This window comes from Colias eurytheme, chromosome 27 (assembly GCF_061535395.1).
Source record: "Colias eurytheme isolate Ceu_HAF_F1 chromosome 27, ilColEury1 Martin Lab GWU primary, whole genome shotgun sequence".
In the NCBI taxonomy this organism is placed as follows: Eukaryota; Metazoa; Arthropoda; class Insecta; order Lepidoptera; family Pieridae; genus Colias; species Colias eurytheme.
In genome coordinates, this window is record NC_143006.1 from 1,411,830 (window position 1) to 1,430,063 (window position 18,234).

At 32.7% G+C, this 18,234-nt stretch overlaps 5 protein-coding genes and 1 non-coding gene across 6 annotated transcripts in view; 3 read left to right on the forward strand and 3 right to left on the reverse strand.

Annotated features, from left to right (window-relative positions):
- Window positions 1–9,782, forward strand: part of LOC149896742 (uncharacterized) — a 349,544-nt gene extending 339,762 nt beyond the window's left edge. The window contains exon 3 of the mRNA XM_090117355.1: window positions 8,718–9,782. Within this exon, the coding sequence (XP_089973481.1) occupies window positions 8,722–9,684 (963 nt within the window). The 5' untranslated portion in view covers window positions 8,718–8,721 and the 3' untranslated portion in view covers window positions 9,685–9,782. The remainder of the gene's footprint in view (window positions 1–8,717) is intronic.
- On the forward strand, window positions 567–638 carry TRNAP-AGG (transfer RNA proline (anticodon AGG)). Its single transcript has one exon. It is a non-coding gene; the product is annotated as a tRNA-Pro (tRNA).
- LOC149896749 (uncharacterized) lies at window positions 1,171–2,399 on the reverse strand. Its single transcript, XM_090117248.1, has 2 exons — window positions 2,246–2,399; window positions 1,171–2,113 (listed from the first exon to the last, which is right to left on the reverse strand). The coding sequence occupies exon 2, from the start codon at window positions 2,096–2,098 to the stop codon at window positions 1,211–1,213; it is 888 nt and encodes a 295-aa protein (XP_089973374.1). The 5' UTR covers window positions 2,099–2,113; window positions 2,246–2,399; the 3' UTR covers window positions 1,171–1,210.
- LOC149896750 (uncharacterized) lies at window positions 4,573–7,217 on the reverse strand. Its single transcript, XM_090117253.1, has 2 exons — window positions 6,981–7,217; window positions 4,573–5,413 (listed from the first exon to the last, which is right to left on the reverse strand). Exon 2 carries the CDS (start codon window positions 5,404–5,406, stop codon window positions 4,594–4,596), a length of 813 nt encoding a protein of 270 aa, XP_089973379.1. The 5' UTR covers window positions 5,407–5,413; window positions 6,981–7,217; the 3' UTR covers window positions 4,573–4,593.
- A 3-nt stretch (window positions 9,783–9,785) lies between the features above and the next one.
- LOC149896751 (uncharacterized) lies at window positions 9,786–12,854 on the reverse strand. Its single transcript, XM_090117353.1, has 2 exons — window positions 12,827–12,854; window positions 9,786–10,856 (listed from the first exon to the last, which is right to left on the reverse strand). The coding sequence occupies exon 2, from the start codon at window positions 10,846–10,848 to the stop codon at window positions 9,808–9,810; it is 1,041 nt and encodes a 346-aa protein (XP_089973479.1). The 5' UTR covers window positions 10,849–10,856; window positions 12,827–12,854; the 3' UTR covers window positions 9,786–9,807.
- A 2,267-nt stretch (window positions 12,855–15,121) lies between these two features.
- On the forward strand, window positions 15,122–16,191 carry LOC149896752 (uncharacterized). Its single transcript, XM_090117305.1, has one exon. The coding sequence runs from the start codon at window positions 15,122–15,124 to the stop codon at window positions 16,139–16,141; it is 1,020 nt and encodes a 339-aa protein (XP_089973431.1). The 3' UTR covers window positions 16,142–16,191.
- Window positions 16,192–18,234: the final 2,043 nt, after the last annotated feature.

The following is an 18,234-nucleotide window of genomic DNA, read 5'->3' on the forward strand; positions in this document are numbered from 1 at the left end:
AAGGAGAAAGAATATTTATTTATTAAGTCAGTATCTCAATCAAATCTCAATTTATAATAACTCTTAATAAAAATAGTTATTCTTGGACGTAGTTAGCTTAAAAACAAAAATGATAAACATCTTTGCATTCCTCCGTAATTATAATATGTACATTGCTAACTCAGATAAAAAATAATATCTTTATCACGTCAGCTAATTATGCTAAAAAGTTTAACGAAAGTTGATCCAAATAAATAATTAAGACGTTAATAATATTTGTATTCACATATTGTGCGCATCGTTAGATTGAACGTGATTTTGTAAGCAAATCTAACAATGGAATTATGTAATTTATTGAATAAAATTTAAAATATACATTATTATTCTTAACAAGTGCATATGACTTACTTTAACTGTTATATTAGGTAAATTGACATGTTGACCTATATTTCGTTCTATCATCTTGCACAAGTTTAATTAAAATCGGTGCACATATTTCAAAGGTTTTCTTTTCTTCCATTTTTAATCATAAAATTTTTATATTGATATACATATTATGATCTGTAATTTCGACACTACATCCAAGCGGCTCGTTGGTCTAGGGGTATGATTTTCGCTTAGGGTGCGAGAGGTCCCGGGTTCAAATCCCGGACGAGCCCACAAAATCCTTTTTGTTTTTTTTTTTATTAAATGTCACAATTATTCTTTTAAATAATAGTATTAAATTATTAACGTTTTTTTACATCAAACTTACTATGAGAAAATCGTATAATTATTATCCATATTAAAAACACATACAATCGACATAAGCGCCATCTAGGCAAAGTAATGAAATGTTGTGTTAAATATTTATAGTAGTTGCTGCAATAACATATAGATGGCGCTTTTCACAATAATGCCGACACAGAAGATAGATAAAAATTGTAATTTGCAGCATTTAAAAATTAACTTAGGTATTTCATCTACTTAGTCCTTTCAATATTTTTAAGTACATAGTATTTAATTTTTGTCATTCAAACAAACGAACGAACAGTAGCTTTATGTTATAATAGTATAGACATGGACGAATATAATGTATAGATTATGAAACGAATGTTATGTTTTCGTTGGCTTTTATCCGATCTAGGTATTAGTCCAATAAAACAGACAAATACTATTAAAACAAACACAGTTCATATGAAAAACATTTATTTATCAAATCTAAATCACAATTTCACTAAACTACTTATACTCAAATACTGGTCATGAAATAATCTTCAGGTGGGCAAGGATCATTAGTATCAATTGGTTTATATCTATAAATCTTACCTCTAGTTCCAATTATAATATTATTTCTATGATCAAAAGCCATGCCAGTTATTTTAAAGCCCAATTGGCCGATTTTAACTGGCAGAATACTCTTCGTAAACAATCTGAACAATGATCCTTTCACTGCTACTATTGCTTCGTCATGTTTATTCAGTTTTAGTATATACTTTAGTTCCCTCGAAAATCCCTTGTATTGTATCGGTTCATAGAGATCAGTTGAAAAGAAGTACAATCTTCCATCTACATATTCGTAGAAAGCGTTTCCTTTCCCGTCCAAAACGAAATTGTAGGCTTTCGGTATTTTCTCATATCGTTTTACAGCTGCAGAACCATTGACGAATCTAAATATTTCATGATTATGTCCAGTAGTTATGTACATTTGGTTGTCTGTTTTATCTATAAAGATACTTCGTATATCATCGTCTCCTATAGGTCTGTCAGCAAGTATTTCTGGTCTTGAATAGTCATAAGTGACCAGTCCTTGATTGGTTCCAATGTACACTATGTTATTTGCAACATCAATACCAATGCACTGTCCAATAATATCGTCTGATACTGGTAACTCTTTGACTCCAAGAGCCCCGTGTTTTAAAATGTGTATACCTTTAGTATAATTTCTTTTATGCAGCAGGAAAAATATGTTCTCCGTTCTTGGATCAATGACCATACCTGTGGGATAGCCATCTATAGCAGCTATGAGTTGTCGTTTGTAATACTCGTTTCCGATTTTAACCCTTTCGCATTTATCTGCTGTCAATTCAGTGATAAGCACGGATAGTAAGATGGTTATTACTTTTCTTAGAGCTTTCATGATTCATGTCAATCCCTGGAAAAGAGAAAAAAAAGGATTAAGCACGATTTTAAGCAATTACATGGAAATTGTAGCTATCCATTGACTTTTTTTACTTTCCTTTACAGATTTTCTTTTAAAATGTAAAGGTTGAAATAAACTCCATACCTAATGCAAGTGTTGACGAAGGGATATTGCAGTATGGATGACATCCGCCTCTTTATAAAACACGCTCATTGTTATGTCATTGGAGACCAGTTTGTAAATATAATGCGTTTGGGCGTTATAAAGGGTGCACTTTCTTATTATAATTTTTATTAGGTTCTCTAGTAAGCTTTCCGCCCGCGTTTTCAAAGAACAACCCGCATAGTTCCCGTTCCCGTGGGATTACGGGGATTAAACCTATTTATTCTATGTGTTAATCCAATTACCCTCTATATGTGTGCTAAATTTAATTGTAATCGGTTCAGTAGTATTTGCGTGAAAGAGTACCTAATACACATACACATACATCCATCCTCACAAACTTTCGCATTTATAATATTAGTAGGATAGGGTAGGATAGGATATGATATAGGATTAGTAGGAAGTAGGATAGGATAGGATAGGATTGGTTTCTAATTACAATTTTGATTTCGTAAAAGGGGTCGAATCTATCTTATATCCTATGATGTTAAAAATGCGAAAGTAACTTTGTCTGCTGATTTGTCAGCCTGTCCGTCCCTCTTCTTCACGCTTACAACATTTTGATGAAATTTGGTATAAACATTGTTTCTAAGCATTGTTTCATCCCTGAGAAAGAATAGGTTTGTTTGATATATGACGGGAGCCGGAACTAAGCGTGTATTGATGTAATCCATTGAAGTTTGAATACGCGGGCGCGGGCGGGCTACAAAAAAGATGAAAATGTCTCCAAGTCTAGGTAGATATTTAATAACATAAATAAAGATATGATTTCGAGACCATCGAAATTGAAAACTATCAGTGACCGTGGTCAGGCTCTTTGACACTAAAACTCTAAATACAGATATAAAAACAAAAAATAAAAATCATATACAAATCTAATTTATCTCTGAAAAGTAATTGATAAAGAGTAACAAACAAGTTTTTCTAGTCTTCTAAACACAGGAATTCAACATGTTTTGACTAAATTCAGTGATAACTCTGTTGTATGGAAGATTATTTGTGTTTTTAGATAATTTATTACACTTCTCATAATTTATTTTATTTTGAAACACAGACACGAGAAAAGTACCGGTTGTCTAGAGGAAATTGCTATTTAGCGATAAGGCTTTTGTTACAATGTATCCTATATTATTCAGAGCAATAAAGCATAAATAAATAAAATAAAAAGTGATTTTAATAAAAATTGGAATACGCAGATAGTATGCTATATATCTTGGAAAAAACGGGTATATCCGAACTTGTAATCTGTAGATAAACATCTTAATAGGAACGGCTTGACCGATTTTGATAGGTCTAAGAATATATTATCTTAAACTATTTATATACTCCTATATAATTTGAGTCGCCAAGCAGAATAACGTTTGCAGAGTCAGCTAGTTTTCTATATAATTTATGTATATGTACTCACTTGGACAAATGTTAATGAAAATGCATACCTAAAAGAGAACATACTGTATAAACTACTATTGGTGAATTACTAGAAATTGTTACGTAATTATAATAATGGTAATGTTATGATCACATATCTAGCGAACAGAAAAAAGGGCCTTCTTTTATAATAATAACATTTCAGTCTTCATTGATTGACGAGCCCTTTGTGAAAGAATAAGTGTTTTGATAATAGTATTGAATAAGACATTACACAGGTAAGGATATAAAATATTAGTTCGGTCAGTTTAGCTAACCAACTAGCTAAAACTATAAAGATTTAGTTAGGTACTCCTTTCATGATTTTCAGGTATTAAAAGTTATTTTATGATGTACTAGCTTTCCGCCCGCCCGCGTTTTCAAAGAAAAACCCGCATAGTTCCCATTCCCGTGGGATTTCCGGGATGAAACCTATCCTATGTAATTATGTATTAATCCAAGTTACCCTCTATATGTGTGCTAAATTTCATTGTAATCGTTTCAGTAGTATTTGCGTGAAAGAGTAACAAACACACACACATCCTCACAAACTTTAGCATTTATAATATTACTAGATTTCCGCCCGCGGCTTCGCCCGCGTTTTCAAAGGAAAACCCGCATAGTTCCCGTTCCCGTGGGATTTCCGGGATAAAACCTATCCTATGTGTTAATCCAAGTTACCCTCTATATGTGTGCTAAATTTCATTGTAATCGGTTCAGTAGTTTTTACGTGAAAGAGTAACAAACATCCATACATCCATGCATCCATACATCCATACATCCATACATCCAAACAAACTTTCGCCTTTATAATAGTAATATTAAGATATTAAGATAAGATTAGGAAGGATAGGATAGAAATGATTAAAAAAGAGGTAGGTGATCAATAAGGTTAACTCATATTTTCTGGTAAATTCGTTTAATCATTGGCACATTTCATATTCGTAAATAACTCCTGTCGTAGATACATACATATTATTACCGTTAAACGCAACACCAGCCGGAACATAATCTAAATTCATTAATTTCTTAGGAATAATATTATCAGGTTTCAACCAGTACAGGCCGTCATTTGCTGCTAAAATAACTCTGCCATTATCATCGACTGCTATTGCTCTAGCTGCATTTTTGGGAATACCAACAAATTCAACAGATTCCTGAAAGTCTTTTAGTAAAACTTTAATAAATTTGGAATCACATTCGTAAAATATATTTTCATCTGAATCTACAGCCATTATAAACGCACAGGGCACGTTTTCAACACGGTGTTTCTCTGTATTTTCATCGATTTTGTATACTTCATTATCAGGGAATAATACTGCGTATAGGTTATCAGAGTTTCTAGGTTGGAACAGCTGCACTATGTCTTCGTCTTTCATGCCTATAAAATTAGCTCGGTCTGTACCATTCAGTATATGAAGGCCATCATCGCTAGCAATGTAAACTCGATTATTTCTTACATCCACAGCAGCTGCTTGACCATTTACATTGTCAATTAGGATTGGCTGACCACTTCGTAATATGTACTGATCCATTTTTGTCTGTATTTCATCGTTTTGTAGCGTTTCTAGATCTATTAACGTGAAAAGAAGATCTTTGTTGAGTGGATCGTAGACTAGATTGGTTGGTAAACCTTTCATGGTTAATATTGTTGATTTTGAGTATTTTGTGTTGTCGAACACATGTGAACATTGGTCGGCTACCGCTGATGAGATTAGTAGGAATAATAGCAGCATTTTTGATCTGAAAATAAATAGTGATATTAGCAACATAGAATTTTAAAGACAATGTATTGATTGTAAATGTTGACTGGTGACTGCAATTACTATCAAATTAAAATATAAACTATTGTGAAATTCTGAATGATTTTCTGCCGAAAAAAGTTAAGATGTTTTTTTAACGTAATGTTTGTTAAGAGATAAACAAAATTATACACTTAATAGTTAATGATGTCTTGTTTTCGATGAATTGAATTATTTAACCGATAAATTTTCACGATATTACCACATATTACTGTCTTGTTAAAATTAAGTGCGAACAATAATAAACATGTGTAATAATTCAACACGACACAATAAGTTCCTTTAACAAAAGATATGTTTATTTCACAATAATTGTAAATTTATCATTTTTACCAATTTAATCACTACATAGTATAAAGCAAAGTCGCTTTCTCTGTCCCTTTGTATGCTTAAATCTTTAAAACTACGCAACGGATTTTGATGCGGTTTTTTTTAATAGATAGAGTGATTCAAGAGGAAGGTTTTAGTATATAATTTATTAGGTTTTAAACCAAGCGGGCGAAGCCGCGGGCGGTAAGCTAGTTAAATATATTCTTGTTGTGAATGTACTTTTGAGGTCACTTCATACAGGAATAGGAAAGTTATCTGGGGTTAACAGAGAAATGATACACTTATGTAAACAAATAACATATTGTTTATCATATTTTTCATGTAAAACCATGTGTAAAACAATAATTAATCATATACATGTTCGAGTTATGTTACTATCATGATTAATTATTTGTTTTTGAGTCTTCCGTTGTTTTCAAATTTATTATAGTTAATTATTGTTGTATTCGCGAAGTATTCATAAACAGCTGAAGGATATAGGATAGAACTTTTCACACAGATAGACCGTTCACCATTTTAATTCTGTGAGAACACCATAGCAATAGACGGATAGACGAATGTTTGTTGAATCTTTATTTTTTTTATTTTACACTACAATAATGATAGTTCTTTTTGAATAAATACTTCTTTTAATACTAGTTACAAACAAATTATGAGTAAAACTGTTATTCAAAGTTAAACTATTATACCTACTATGATTAAACTTTGGTAAAGCAATAGGTAGGAAAATAAGTTTCTGATTAGGTACATAATTGTCTTTTGTTACTGTTACTTAAAATATACAAAAATAACCTAGAATCGACAGCTTGTTTAATTTTACATGAAATTTGATTACTTGAATAATATTATATAATATTAACTTGATTTCGTAAAATTCATGCAGGTTAGACTATCAAAAAAACAAAATAATAAGCAACCAGTGCAAAATCAATATTAAATTACGTTTGAAATTATTATCTAGATTCTATATTATTATTCTTTTTTTGATATCCCGCAAATGTACAGAATAAATTACATTAAAACTCCCGAAAATAAGTTTTTAAATTTAAATTGTGACCAGAAGAAATAAAATATTGAAAATTAATAACACAACAATGTTAGTAGCAATAATATCTAGTTTAATTATAAATAATATACTCAATGAATATAATTATTATAAATTATATGCAATTACTTACATGTTCTGCACACAATCGTTTGATATTTCAACAAATTGAAACTGATGTTTGTTTTATAAAATATGACTGGAGTTCAACGCACTTTATCAATTTGGACCAAATTGAGGAATAAATAGAAAAATCACTGTAAACCAAGGTTTTTAAACTTCTTTATTGGTATTTTTTAGTATTTAAATAAATAATAAATAATTTTGAATGTTTGTATTTGTATGTATCGAGTATGAAATAAGATTAGCAATGGAAGTTCAATATATGTTGTTATATAGGAAGGAAGGAAATATAGATAGTGTTTCCATTATCATACGAATAGAAATAGATGTTAGTTATTTGTTATTGTTTTTATTTCACAAAGTATTTGTGGGAGCGTATAATTTATCTATATAACTCAAAGGTGACTGATATAGTGATCTATCAACGCACAGCCCAAACCACTAATATCGGGCTGAAATTTGGCATGCAGGTAGATGTTAGGACGTAGGCATCCGTGAAAGGATTTCTCGAAATTCTTGTGGGAACGGGGAAAAACGGAGATGCACTTACAAAGTCGTGGGCGGAAGCTAGTTGTAAATATTATGCTTATCACAAGATTTTTCAGCACTTATTAAAAGTAATATCTGTGGTAATATATACATACATTATATACATACATGTTAATACATAATATGTATGTCTTTGTGTTCTTGTCATATTTTCCGCTTTGAAACTACTAAGTACCTGTTGCAAATATATGTATTTTAAAGAATATTAGAATATAATTAATCAGAAGAACCAGAAATTTCTTAGGACTTAGACCATTCGTAAAACCTTGTCAAAAGATCGATAGAAACGGAATGGAAATTCGTACTGAGAAATACGAATATATAGGTATTTGTATAATATAATTTTTATATTATACGATTTACTTTCGTCAATTCTTTTATAATATTCCTTAAAGTACGAGGATGGTTCTTATGGAGAGAAAACGTAAACATGTACCACAACCGAAATCGGGTGGACCGCTAGTTTCATCTAGTTGTAGATTATCGTCTATAATATATTTCTAGAAACCGTGATACAATGGAAACGCATTAGGAACTGTCTCTCTACGCATAAATGAACATGCGTGTAAATAACACGGCTAATTTTACTATTATATAACGTGTTTGCTGGTTTATTTTCGTTTTCATTGCATTTTCAAAATGATATAAGGAAATTGTCGATATTCTTTTTGTGTATATGTTAATTAGGTTGCTTAACATAACCTATCGTATCGTCGAATTCGATTGGGTTTACAAAACATTTCATTTATTTAGTGTTTATCCTTGTAATATCCAAAATATAACATTATAATTAATAAATTCTTTGATTTTCCACAATAAGTATAACCTCCAATATTCACAGGCTCAAATATTCACACCGGGCTTGTGTAGATAAATAATAATCTTACCATATAATACATATATTAACACTAGCGGTCCGCCCCGGCTTCGCCCGTGGTACATATGAAAAATAGATGTTGGCCGATTCTCAGACTTACCCGATATGCACAGAAAATTTCATGAGAATCGGTCCACCCGTTTCGTAGGAGTATGCAGACTAACATTGTGACACGAGAATTTTATATATAAGATATCTATTTATATTATTTAAGTTTCCTAATGGTGTAAAACAACACTATAATCGACTCAGTACCATTTATAAAACACACACTCAATTACAGCTTCAAGGACCTAATAAATTTACCTATTTTTGTTTCAGGAACATGCGCTGTATCACCCTAATTCTAACATGTTTAACGTCATCAATTACACCTCATAATATATTATACACAGCCTATCAAAAACCATACACATCAATATTCAGCGAAGAACAGGTCATCTTCACAACAAATCATAATATAACCAAACTATTAGTACCAGCTGATGGAATTTCATACGTCCAACATTCAGACATTCCTTCGATATTTTTTACGGTTCACGACAAAAATTTAGAAGGCGAACATTGTATTTACGTTCTAGAAGGTTTGGCTGCGTATGAAATCCTCGAAGGTGGAAGAGATTCAACATCAGATTATGGACCCGATAAAGCGATCTATTTCGGTGCTAAAGACGGTGTATATGTTTATGATGCAACAAGCCTATCAGCCAAGAAGTTCGGCCCCTTCCGTGACGACATCGTCCAAATACAAAAAGCAAACGGTTCAGATATTATCTTCTATTTAACGACACAAAACAGAATATACAAACTTGAGAAACACGGAATGGTCAGAACTAAAATTACGTCAATAATCTGCGCTTTGGAATTCGTTCTGGACACCTCGAATAATATTTACTATTTAGCTTGTGAAGACAAATTACCCAGAGTTGCAACACCAAATGGAGATTTAATATCATTTTTCTCAAGTGTAACTGGTGACTTTAGTGATGTAAAACTCTTAAGACCTGCATTTATTATGGATAATTGTGTACCATTTTTTGCTGATGGTGTTCTCTATATAATGTATTCCAATGGAACGAGTGATAAAAAAGATTTTCATATAAAGGAAAAACCATCAGCATTTAGCATTGATTCTATGTTATATGTAGTAGCAGCTATTAATGGTAAAATATATGAATTTAATGTATTGGAGATGTTACTGAAATCAATGTTTAAAGTACCTTCGCGATGGTCCATTAATTTAAAGAATATTGTCATGTCAGTGATAGATTCAAAGGACACATTGTAATAGGAGTATTTGGTTAATCAAAATAATTTCTTGCATTTTTACTCATTGTTATATTTTGTTGTCTTTTGAGAGTTTTCAGGTGTTTTGAAATAAAATAAATATTCAGTTATTTACTTGTTTTATTTAAATATTAGCTTGTTTAACCTCCAATTCTTTATTTTTACGTTTTTCGGTCGCAAGATTCACTATATTATCGGCTTTGGTGCCCAAATACTTTTTCAATTCGTTCAATTCACTGCGTTCTAATAACGCAATCAGATTGAATTCATAAATTTTCTTGTTGAATGCGTAATAATGGATAATTGTTGCTTCTGGACCGAAACCAGTGGGAACAGCATCGGAATCAAATATAATACTGTAAAATACACTGCCTCCTTTCTTGTTAATAACAAACAGTGCTTTGTCAACAACAACTGCGAGACCCTCTTCAGCAATAATCGGAGGCTTCACCAGTACAGCCTTCGAAAAGTTTATAGGCAGACCTATGATCTCTTTAATTCCTTCAGATGTTCGCACATAAATTTCTTTGTCAGAAGTATAGAAAAACAGATTGTCTTCGTTATCTAGTTTAATTTGCTCAGCGTTTTTGATGTCTTCGAGTTTCTCTTTATTGTTTCCGTTTCCAGTGACTTTGTAAACTGAGTTGTCTTCAGTTAAGATGTATAATACATCGCCTTTGCTAGCTATAGCGATAGATATGATATTATCAGTGAGAGAGCCGTATTTATTAACAGATTGGTCTTCGTCATTGTAAAGGTATATACCGTCACTTGCAGCTAAGTATACTGTTTTTTTGTCATCAACAGCAGCGGTGGCATCTCTTCCATTTTCTAGAATCTTCTTCGCAACACCGTTTTTTAATACGTACAAACCTTGGTACGTACGTTTTCCGCTTGCGTCAACATCAACTTCAGTAAAGAATACGGTTAAATGGCGATTTTCATCTGAAGCGTTGGAATCTTCTACTTTGAAGTTTAGAGCGTTATAATTTATGGCGTTTAGGGGTACCACTATATTGATTATGTCGTGTTGGCCTGTATACTTGACGTATTTGTCAGAGAAGTACTCTTTCTTGATAGGCGTAACATGATAAGGGTCACGAGCGGGAGGGGCGGCATAAGCCAGCCCGAGTAATAATAGCGCGGTAAAAACTTTTAACTCCATCGTGGAATCTGAAAATGATAATATAAATTTTAATATTGATAATGCAGCTGTAATATTGATTCGAATACGAAAGAAGGAAGTGATTTTTGAGTATGAACGGATTTTGACTTGTAAATTAGTTACAACGATAATCATCATAATTTTGGTAGTGGTAAACAAAGAGGTAAAAAGTGGTAAAAAAAGTGGCTTCAGAAAAGGCATAAATTAACAATCGGTTTTTGACGGGACAACGTCTTATAATTCGATAGAGCCGGCTGCACGCACGAAAAAACATGACTCATGCGGCGTTAGAGATTGTCTAATCTAAAAATGAACGCCCCTCCACTGTGTTTACGCTCACATTCAAAGTACGTGTATAGACGCAATACACACAAATTGGTCTGCCTCATTGGTCGTTCAGTCCTCCAGTCACGTCCATGCCCGAACGACAGGACCAGTTGGCCAACTAGTGCATAAATGACGCGATGCACGACAGAACGGACGTGTCATTCCGTACATAGTGCGCTCTCCCCGCCATACAATGCTAGGCACCTGAACTGATCGCCCGATTAGTTGACAAATCAGTGCGCGAGTGTCAAAGTTTGCAGTAGAATCGACGCGCGCACACATATAAAGTGGTTCAATAATTATTTGTCCTCACACATTGAAACAATTAAGTTTAGTGGAGGGGCGTTCATTTTTAGATTAGACAATCTCTACCTCGCTCTGAGGCGTTCCATGTAAGGTTTGAAGTGCAAGCGAGAGCGCGGAACGAGCGACAAAGAAGCACAATCGGACGTTGACACGTTCAACTATCGTCAGTAAACCGACTTTACAGACAACTAATTTTTTTTTTCATATTCTTGTTAAAAGATTGTGTTACCTAATTATTATGCTCTGAGTCCTAATGTCTCAAAAAATTACAATATACCATTTCTTATTACCATTTCATAATAATAAAACTAGGACTTATCTACATGCGTATATGATCCGTATGCACTATGCAGGCTGCAAGGTGAAATGTCAGTGATAATGTTTGATAATATTAATTGTGCAGGAGCCACTTAGTTATAAAGTGACCTTGCTTTACAGAAATAACTAAATAATTATTGATTTATTGTTATTTATTTATGTATCCTATCTGTTCTGACAGATTCAAGGGCGACATTCCATTATGAAATCAATACTAATGTATTAAGCTGCAGAGTTTGTTTGTTTGCTTGCTTGGACGTGCTAATCTTAGAAACTTTCGTACCACATTTGAAAATTAATTTTTAAGATCCCTTTACATAAGGTTTAATATATCTTGTAGGTAGTATCACTGCGGTTAAAACCACAGAGCACAGCTAGTTTGTAATAATTACAATTACAACTAGCTATGCCCCGCGGTTTTACCCGCATTACTTCACTCCTATTGGTCTTAGCGTGATGATAATAGCCAGCCTTCCTCGATAAATGGGCTATCTAACGCCGAAATAATTTTTCAAATCGGACAAGTAGTTCCTGAGATTAGCGCGTTCAAACAAACAATCAAACAAACTCTTCAGCCACAGACTAATAATAATATATAATATAGATATTTTAAGTAGATTAAGTATAGATATTTTAATCTTTTTCTGCTACTGTATTGGGATCTATAAGTGTTGTGGGATATAATATTGTATTTAATGTATGTAGTTTATAATATATTTGCACGCTCAATTACGAGCAGAATGTTTAAGGATCTATATTATCTGTATCTACAAACATCTTTGTAATTCTACATTCTGCAAATAAAGCAATTTGAATTTGAATTTGAATTTGAGATGTTAAACATCAATGCATATTGTATAAGTTATAATAAAAACATTTTCTTTATATTGAACTTAGAAACAGTGAAAGAGAAGAAGATGAAAATGCAGAAATGTTTATCCGTTTATACGATAGTCGAAAAAAACAAACACTTTCTTTTATAATATGTAGATATAATAATAAATTAAAAAAGATGTGATATACTTACTGTCTCTCTTTGGTATGTTGATCTTTTGTAAAATACGTTTTATAAATGGCAGATAATGTGGTTATCATTATTGTTTATGTACCGAAATTTTTGGAATTAGTCTAGTCAAAGAGCAGTGCATTGAATACTACTTCATAACTACTTGAATACTACTACATAATACATACTATATTCATGGTTAACTGGATAGCTAAGTATATACCTATAATAAATACTTTTAAGTTGACAAATGATTTCAAATTTGTTATAAAACTCACCTATTTGTACTAACAGCCTTATAATATAGTGATAGTCCAATAGACAACGGTAGGTATCCCATGTAGTTCCCGTTCCCGTAAGAATTGCGGTACTAATACTATCCTATGTCCTTACTCAGGTCTCTATCTATTCATTAAACCAGTTCAGTAGTAGATGAAGAAGAGACAGACAGACAAAACGAGTTACTTTCGCATTATAATATGATTTAGGACAGGATTAGGATTTTAATGATATAATATAATCCAAATATTATCTATACTAATATTATAAAGAGGAAAGGTTTGTATGTATGTATGTATGGTTTTCACGCATAAACTATTGGATCGATTTTGATGAAATTTGGCACAGATAATCTTTAGACCCTGAGAAAGAACATAGGCTACTTTTTATTGCGAAATATGTACCACGGGCGAAGCCGGGGCGGACCGCTAGTATCATATAAAAAGAGCGTGTGTGCCGAGCACACGTGTGTGAAGTGAAACTTCTTTGGCAAGATACAAAAATCTCAAAATCGTCGCCTTACTCCTAATGTGACGGTATTGCCATGACGCGACCTTGAAATTTTACTCTAGACGCGTCTAAAGAAGTTTCACTTCAAAAAAAAAATATTATTGATAGGTATATAGTTATAAGAATAGCTGAATTGTATATCAGCTCTTAGTCTATGTCTACACTATAATTCTAGATTATTTTTTTATTAACAAACGAGATGGACTTTATCTAAAGAAAATGCTCGAGACGGAATAATTAGTTATTATTGATTTTATTTTATCTACACAAACAATATAAAGCTGAGTTTGTTTGTCTGTTTAAACGCTCTAATATTTTGTACCTAAATACCTAAAACGCAGTAATTAATTTATTCCAGCTATAATTTGGGGAAATACTCACACATTACAGTATTAAAAACCATTGACTATAAAATGCGTCAATGTAAAAACCGAAATAATCTTGTTTCGTCATATAAAAAGAAATCAATAACAATTAATTATTTTGTTTTGGACATTTTTAATGAGATAAGGTGATACAAGGTGTATCACCTTATCTCGTTTTCTTAAAAAAATAATCTAGAATTTCGGAGTTGATATAGTCCAAGAGTTGACGTGCATTTTAGGGATTTGAACTAAAAATAATCAGTTTATAATTAATAACTAACGTAACTTTTTTTCCTATAAATTTATAGAAAAAAAATTTTTCCTAGCTAAAATTCTCATTATCGAGTTGACACGAATGACTCTTTGATGACACATCGAATATTATTTTTTAAAAAGGACATTTTAAAAATAAATTAATAAAATACACACCTACAATTTATAATTAGGTATTTGAATACTATATTATTAATATATTAAAACTGTTTTTATCCATGTATCTTTCTGCCTTTTCCGAGATGATATTAGTAAAAGGCGAACCGATTTCTATGAAACTTTCACTCGATGATTGCGTATCAAATTAAACGTGTTTCAAATCGCTTGTTCTGTTAATCTATAAAATAGAAATTGTATGCAAAAGCTCTTACACTATATCTAAATTCAATGTATAGCCCAATATATAAACATAAATGATAACAACATTATCTGCCGTTTATAAATATAAGCAAAATGCAAAAAAATCAGCATATCAAAAAGAGACAGTAAGTATATCACGTCTTTTAATTTTTTTATATTTTTTTGTCTATTATTAAATATAATATTGTGCATATATCTACAATCTACATTTATATACGGTTTTTTTAATTAATGACATGATATCTAACCTTCCCCAAAATATAATTAGATTTGTTTAATATGACAGTATTATGATGATAATAAACATAATACTTTTGTTTCTAATTATTACTCTTTGATACGACAAAGCATCATCGATTGTCCCCTTGATAGTACAAGTCGATTTTAAGAGCAATTGTTTTACTATCAGTATTTAAATCACATTTAAATTCATCCCCTGTTGTCTAGCGCCATCTTTTTCCCATACGGGAAACAATACTGCTATAAGACACCATAATAACCCATATCATTCTATATTTCAGGTAACACGATGAAGCTACAAGTTTTTACGGCGGTTTTACTTTTTGGGCTGGCCTGCGCCGTCCCTCCCGGAAGGGTCCCTCGTGATACTACGATTATCACAAGGCAATACTTTTCCGAATCATTTGTCAAGTACACAGGCGAACATGAAATAGTCAACCTATTGGTCCCCCTTAACGCTTTAAACTTTGAAGACCTGAGTTCCGCCGTAGAAGAGGCTATGACATCGCATAAGACCTCAGAAGATATCAACAAAGTAACCATTTTCTTTGCTCAAGCTGACATTGATGAAAGCGGAAAGCGTACTTACCACGGTCTCTACGCATTAAAGAACGGTGTAGCGAGGAGGATTCTAGAAAACGGAAGAGATGCATCTGCTTCAGTTGATGATCAGAAAACAGTATTCTTAGCTGCAAGTGACGGTGTGTATCTCTTCGATGGTGAAGACCGTTCAGTGCAACAGTACGGCTCTATTACTGATAGTGTGATTGGTATCGCTAAAGAGAGCGAAGGTGAGGTATTATACATATTAACTGAAGACAACTCTGTATACAAAGTCACTGACAATGGTAACAAGAAAGAAAAAGTAGAAGACATCGAAAACGCACAACAAATTAAACTGGATAACGAAGGTAATTTGTTCTTCTATACACCTGACAAGAAAGTACATGTGCGAACATCTGAAGGAGTGAAACAAATTGACAGTTTGCCAGAAAATCCTTCCAGCATTGTGCTGGTCAATTGCCCGGTTGTTCTTGAAGAGGGTCTTACAGTTCTCGTTGACCGTGATCTGTACATTGTTTACAAGAATGGATCCAGCATATTCTATGGTCTTGAATTTGCACCTGATTTCATGCCCACTGCTTTTGGTCCAGAGGCGACACTCTTCCAATACCACGCTTTTGACAAGAAAATCTACGAATTCAATGTACCTGCATTATTGAATGAAGAGGAATCTAAGAGGAGTGCAAACCCCGATGGTTTACTTAAGTTTGTTACTGAAAAACGAGCCCAAAAGAATAAGGTTTAATTTAACTGAGTTTTAAATAGTATTTAAAATAAAACAATCACATAACTGAATTCTCATTTTATTTCGAAACACCTGAAACCTCATAAACATTCATAACTAAAAATAAGCAAAAATTAATGATATTACTTTGTTTAGGTAACAAAATACTTGTAAATGTTCTAATACCTGCTGTCCTTAAGTATTTCTACCATTTCTGACATGATAATTATTTATTAAATTGGTAACCGATGTACCTTTAAATTTTTATTTTAGAAACTCTAACATACAATCATGAGTAATAACTTTACAAACATAGCTGCTACATAAATTATGTATTTTGTACATAGATTTTGTACACAAAAATCCATCCGATAGTAATAAATTTAAAAAGTATAATGTTTAGCTATCAGGTATCATGCAAGATTTTCCATACATAACATAACAAAAGACCACCTTCAAATTGTGAGAACTAGAAAAAATTTAACAAACCGGAGGGAGGTTTCTTCAACTTTTCGCCCCGTTGCATCTATCAATTCACCGCCTCCTTGGTACAGTGGTTGACGCGTGAGCGTAGCACCGAGGGGTCCTGGGTTCGATTCCCGGTGGAGACGAAGAAAAAAAAATGTCTCGGTCTGGTAGGACACAGAAGGCTGATCACCGACTTGTCCCTAAAGAAAATCGATCAGTGAAACAGATATATAAAAAATGCATCTGCCCCTTACCCCACTAGGGGATATGGGACTTCACATCTATCAATTCATCTATTTTTTTCCATACATACTTGCATCCCCTATTTCAACTCCTTCTACGATTTTTTCCTTTTCCAAATACAGCTCTATCTTCATTAGTACCAAATTTCATCAAAATAGGTTTGACAATAACGAAATTTCATAAAAACTTCCATCCCTTATCAACTCGTCCTTCCATTTTTCGCATTAAAAAGTTGTCCTTCCATAAGTTCAGTTCTAAACACCCAAAATCTATAACACGACGTTGTCTATGGTGATTTCAATGATTGGTAATAGTACTATATTTTAAAAATCCAGTCCCCGTACTATGTTATCTTATGGTGGGTTCAGACGCTTGCGTTCAAAGTGACATTCAACTAGCTCAAGCACAGGCACAAGCATACATTTTGTTTGTGCCTGCGCCCGTGTTTCTTTGTTTGTACCGTAAGCGCCCGGGAGCTTGCCGTGCTACTTGCCGGGCTACTTGCCGGGTTACTTGCCGGGCTGCTCGCCGAGCTACTTGCCACGTTTTACTTTCCCACACTGGAAATAATACTGCTACAAGACATCATGGTAACTCCACAGTTATTTTTTTTTTCAAATTCAAAATTCAAATTCAAATTCAAATCATTTATTGCATACTAATACATTTATACATACATATTAGCAATCTTATGCAGATATTGCAATACAATAGGCCATAATATTATATTAAAGTTAAGTTTTCTGGCCTTTTTAAATTCAATACCAATATAAAGATTTGCAGTTTGCACCTACGCGCACTGATAATTTAAAAAGAACGAAATTAAAATCTTAAGACATGCGCATACTATAAGACGATAAAACATTATTATATATATGTATTTATCCTATTATTTTTAAAACTCTAGGAATGAAGCTTCACTACAATTAGTATAAAACAAAGTCGCTTTCTATGTCCCTATGTAATTAATCTTTAAAATTTAAGCGTTCTAACAGACGGACGGCAAGTTGCGAACGGCAGAGGTTATTTCAGCCGTCGCCACATGTTGACGGCAGTCGGCGGCACGTCGGCGGAAGCAGTTAATATGTCGACGGCTGTCGTCGACAGGCAAAAACGGATGCCGTCAAACGTCAAACGCTTACAGTTTGCCGTCAACACAAAACTGCAACTGCAAGCCTGGAAATAGCCTCTGCCGTTCGCAACTTGCCGTTCGTCTGTAAAGGTATAATAATTAAAATTAAAAGTATTAAAAGTATAATTAAAAAAAAAATGGTATACATTTCGATATAATAATATTTAAACAATAATCAATTTTAACTAATTATTACATCTTATGCAACTTTTTTAGATAAGGTATATCTTGTTTATCATTAATTATAATATATTCTAGAATTTTAGTATTG

Excerpts from the sequence above, each read along its gene's own strand:
- LOC149896749 (XM_090117248.1), bottom strand. The coding sequence starts at position 2,098 with ATGAAAGCTCTAAGAAAAGTAATAACCATCTTACTATCCGTGCTTATC.
- LOC149896750 (XM_090117253.1), bottom strand. The coding sequence starts at position 5,406 with ATGCTGCTATTATTCCTACTAATCTCATCAGCGGTAGCCGACCAATGT.
- LOC149896752 (XM_090117305.1), top strand. The coding sequence starts at position 15,122 with ATGAAGCTACAAGTTTTTACGGCGGTTTTACTTTTTGGGCTGGCCTGC.
- LOC149896751 (XM_090117353.1), bottom strand. The coding sequence starts at position 10,848 with ATGGAGTTAAAAGTTTTTACCGCGCTATTATTACTCGGGCTGGCTTAT.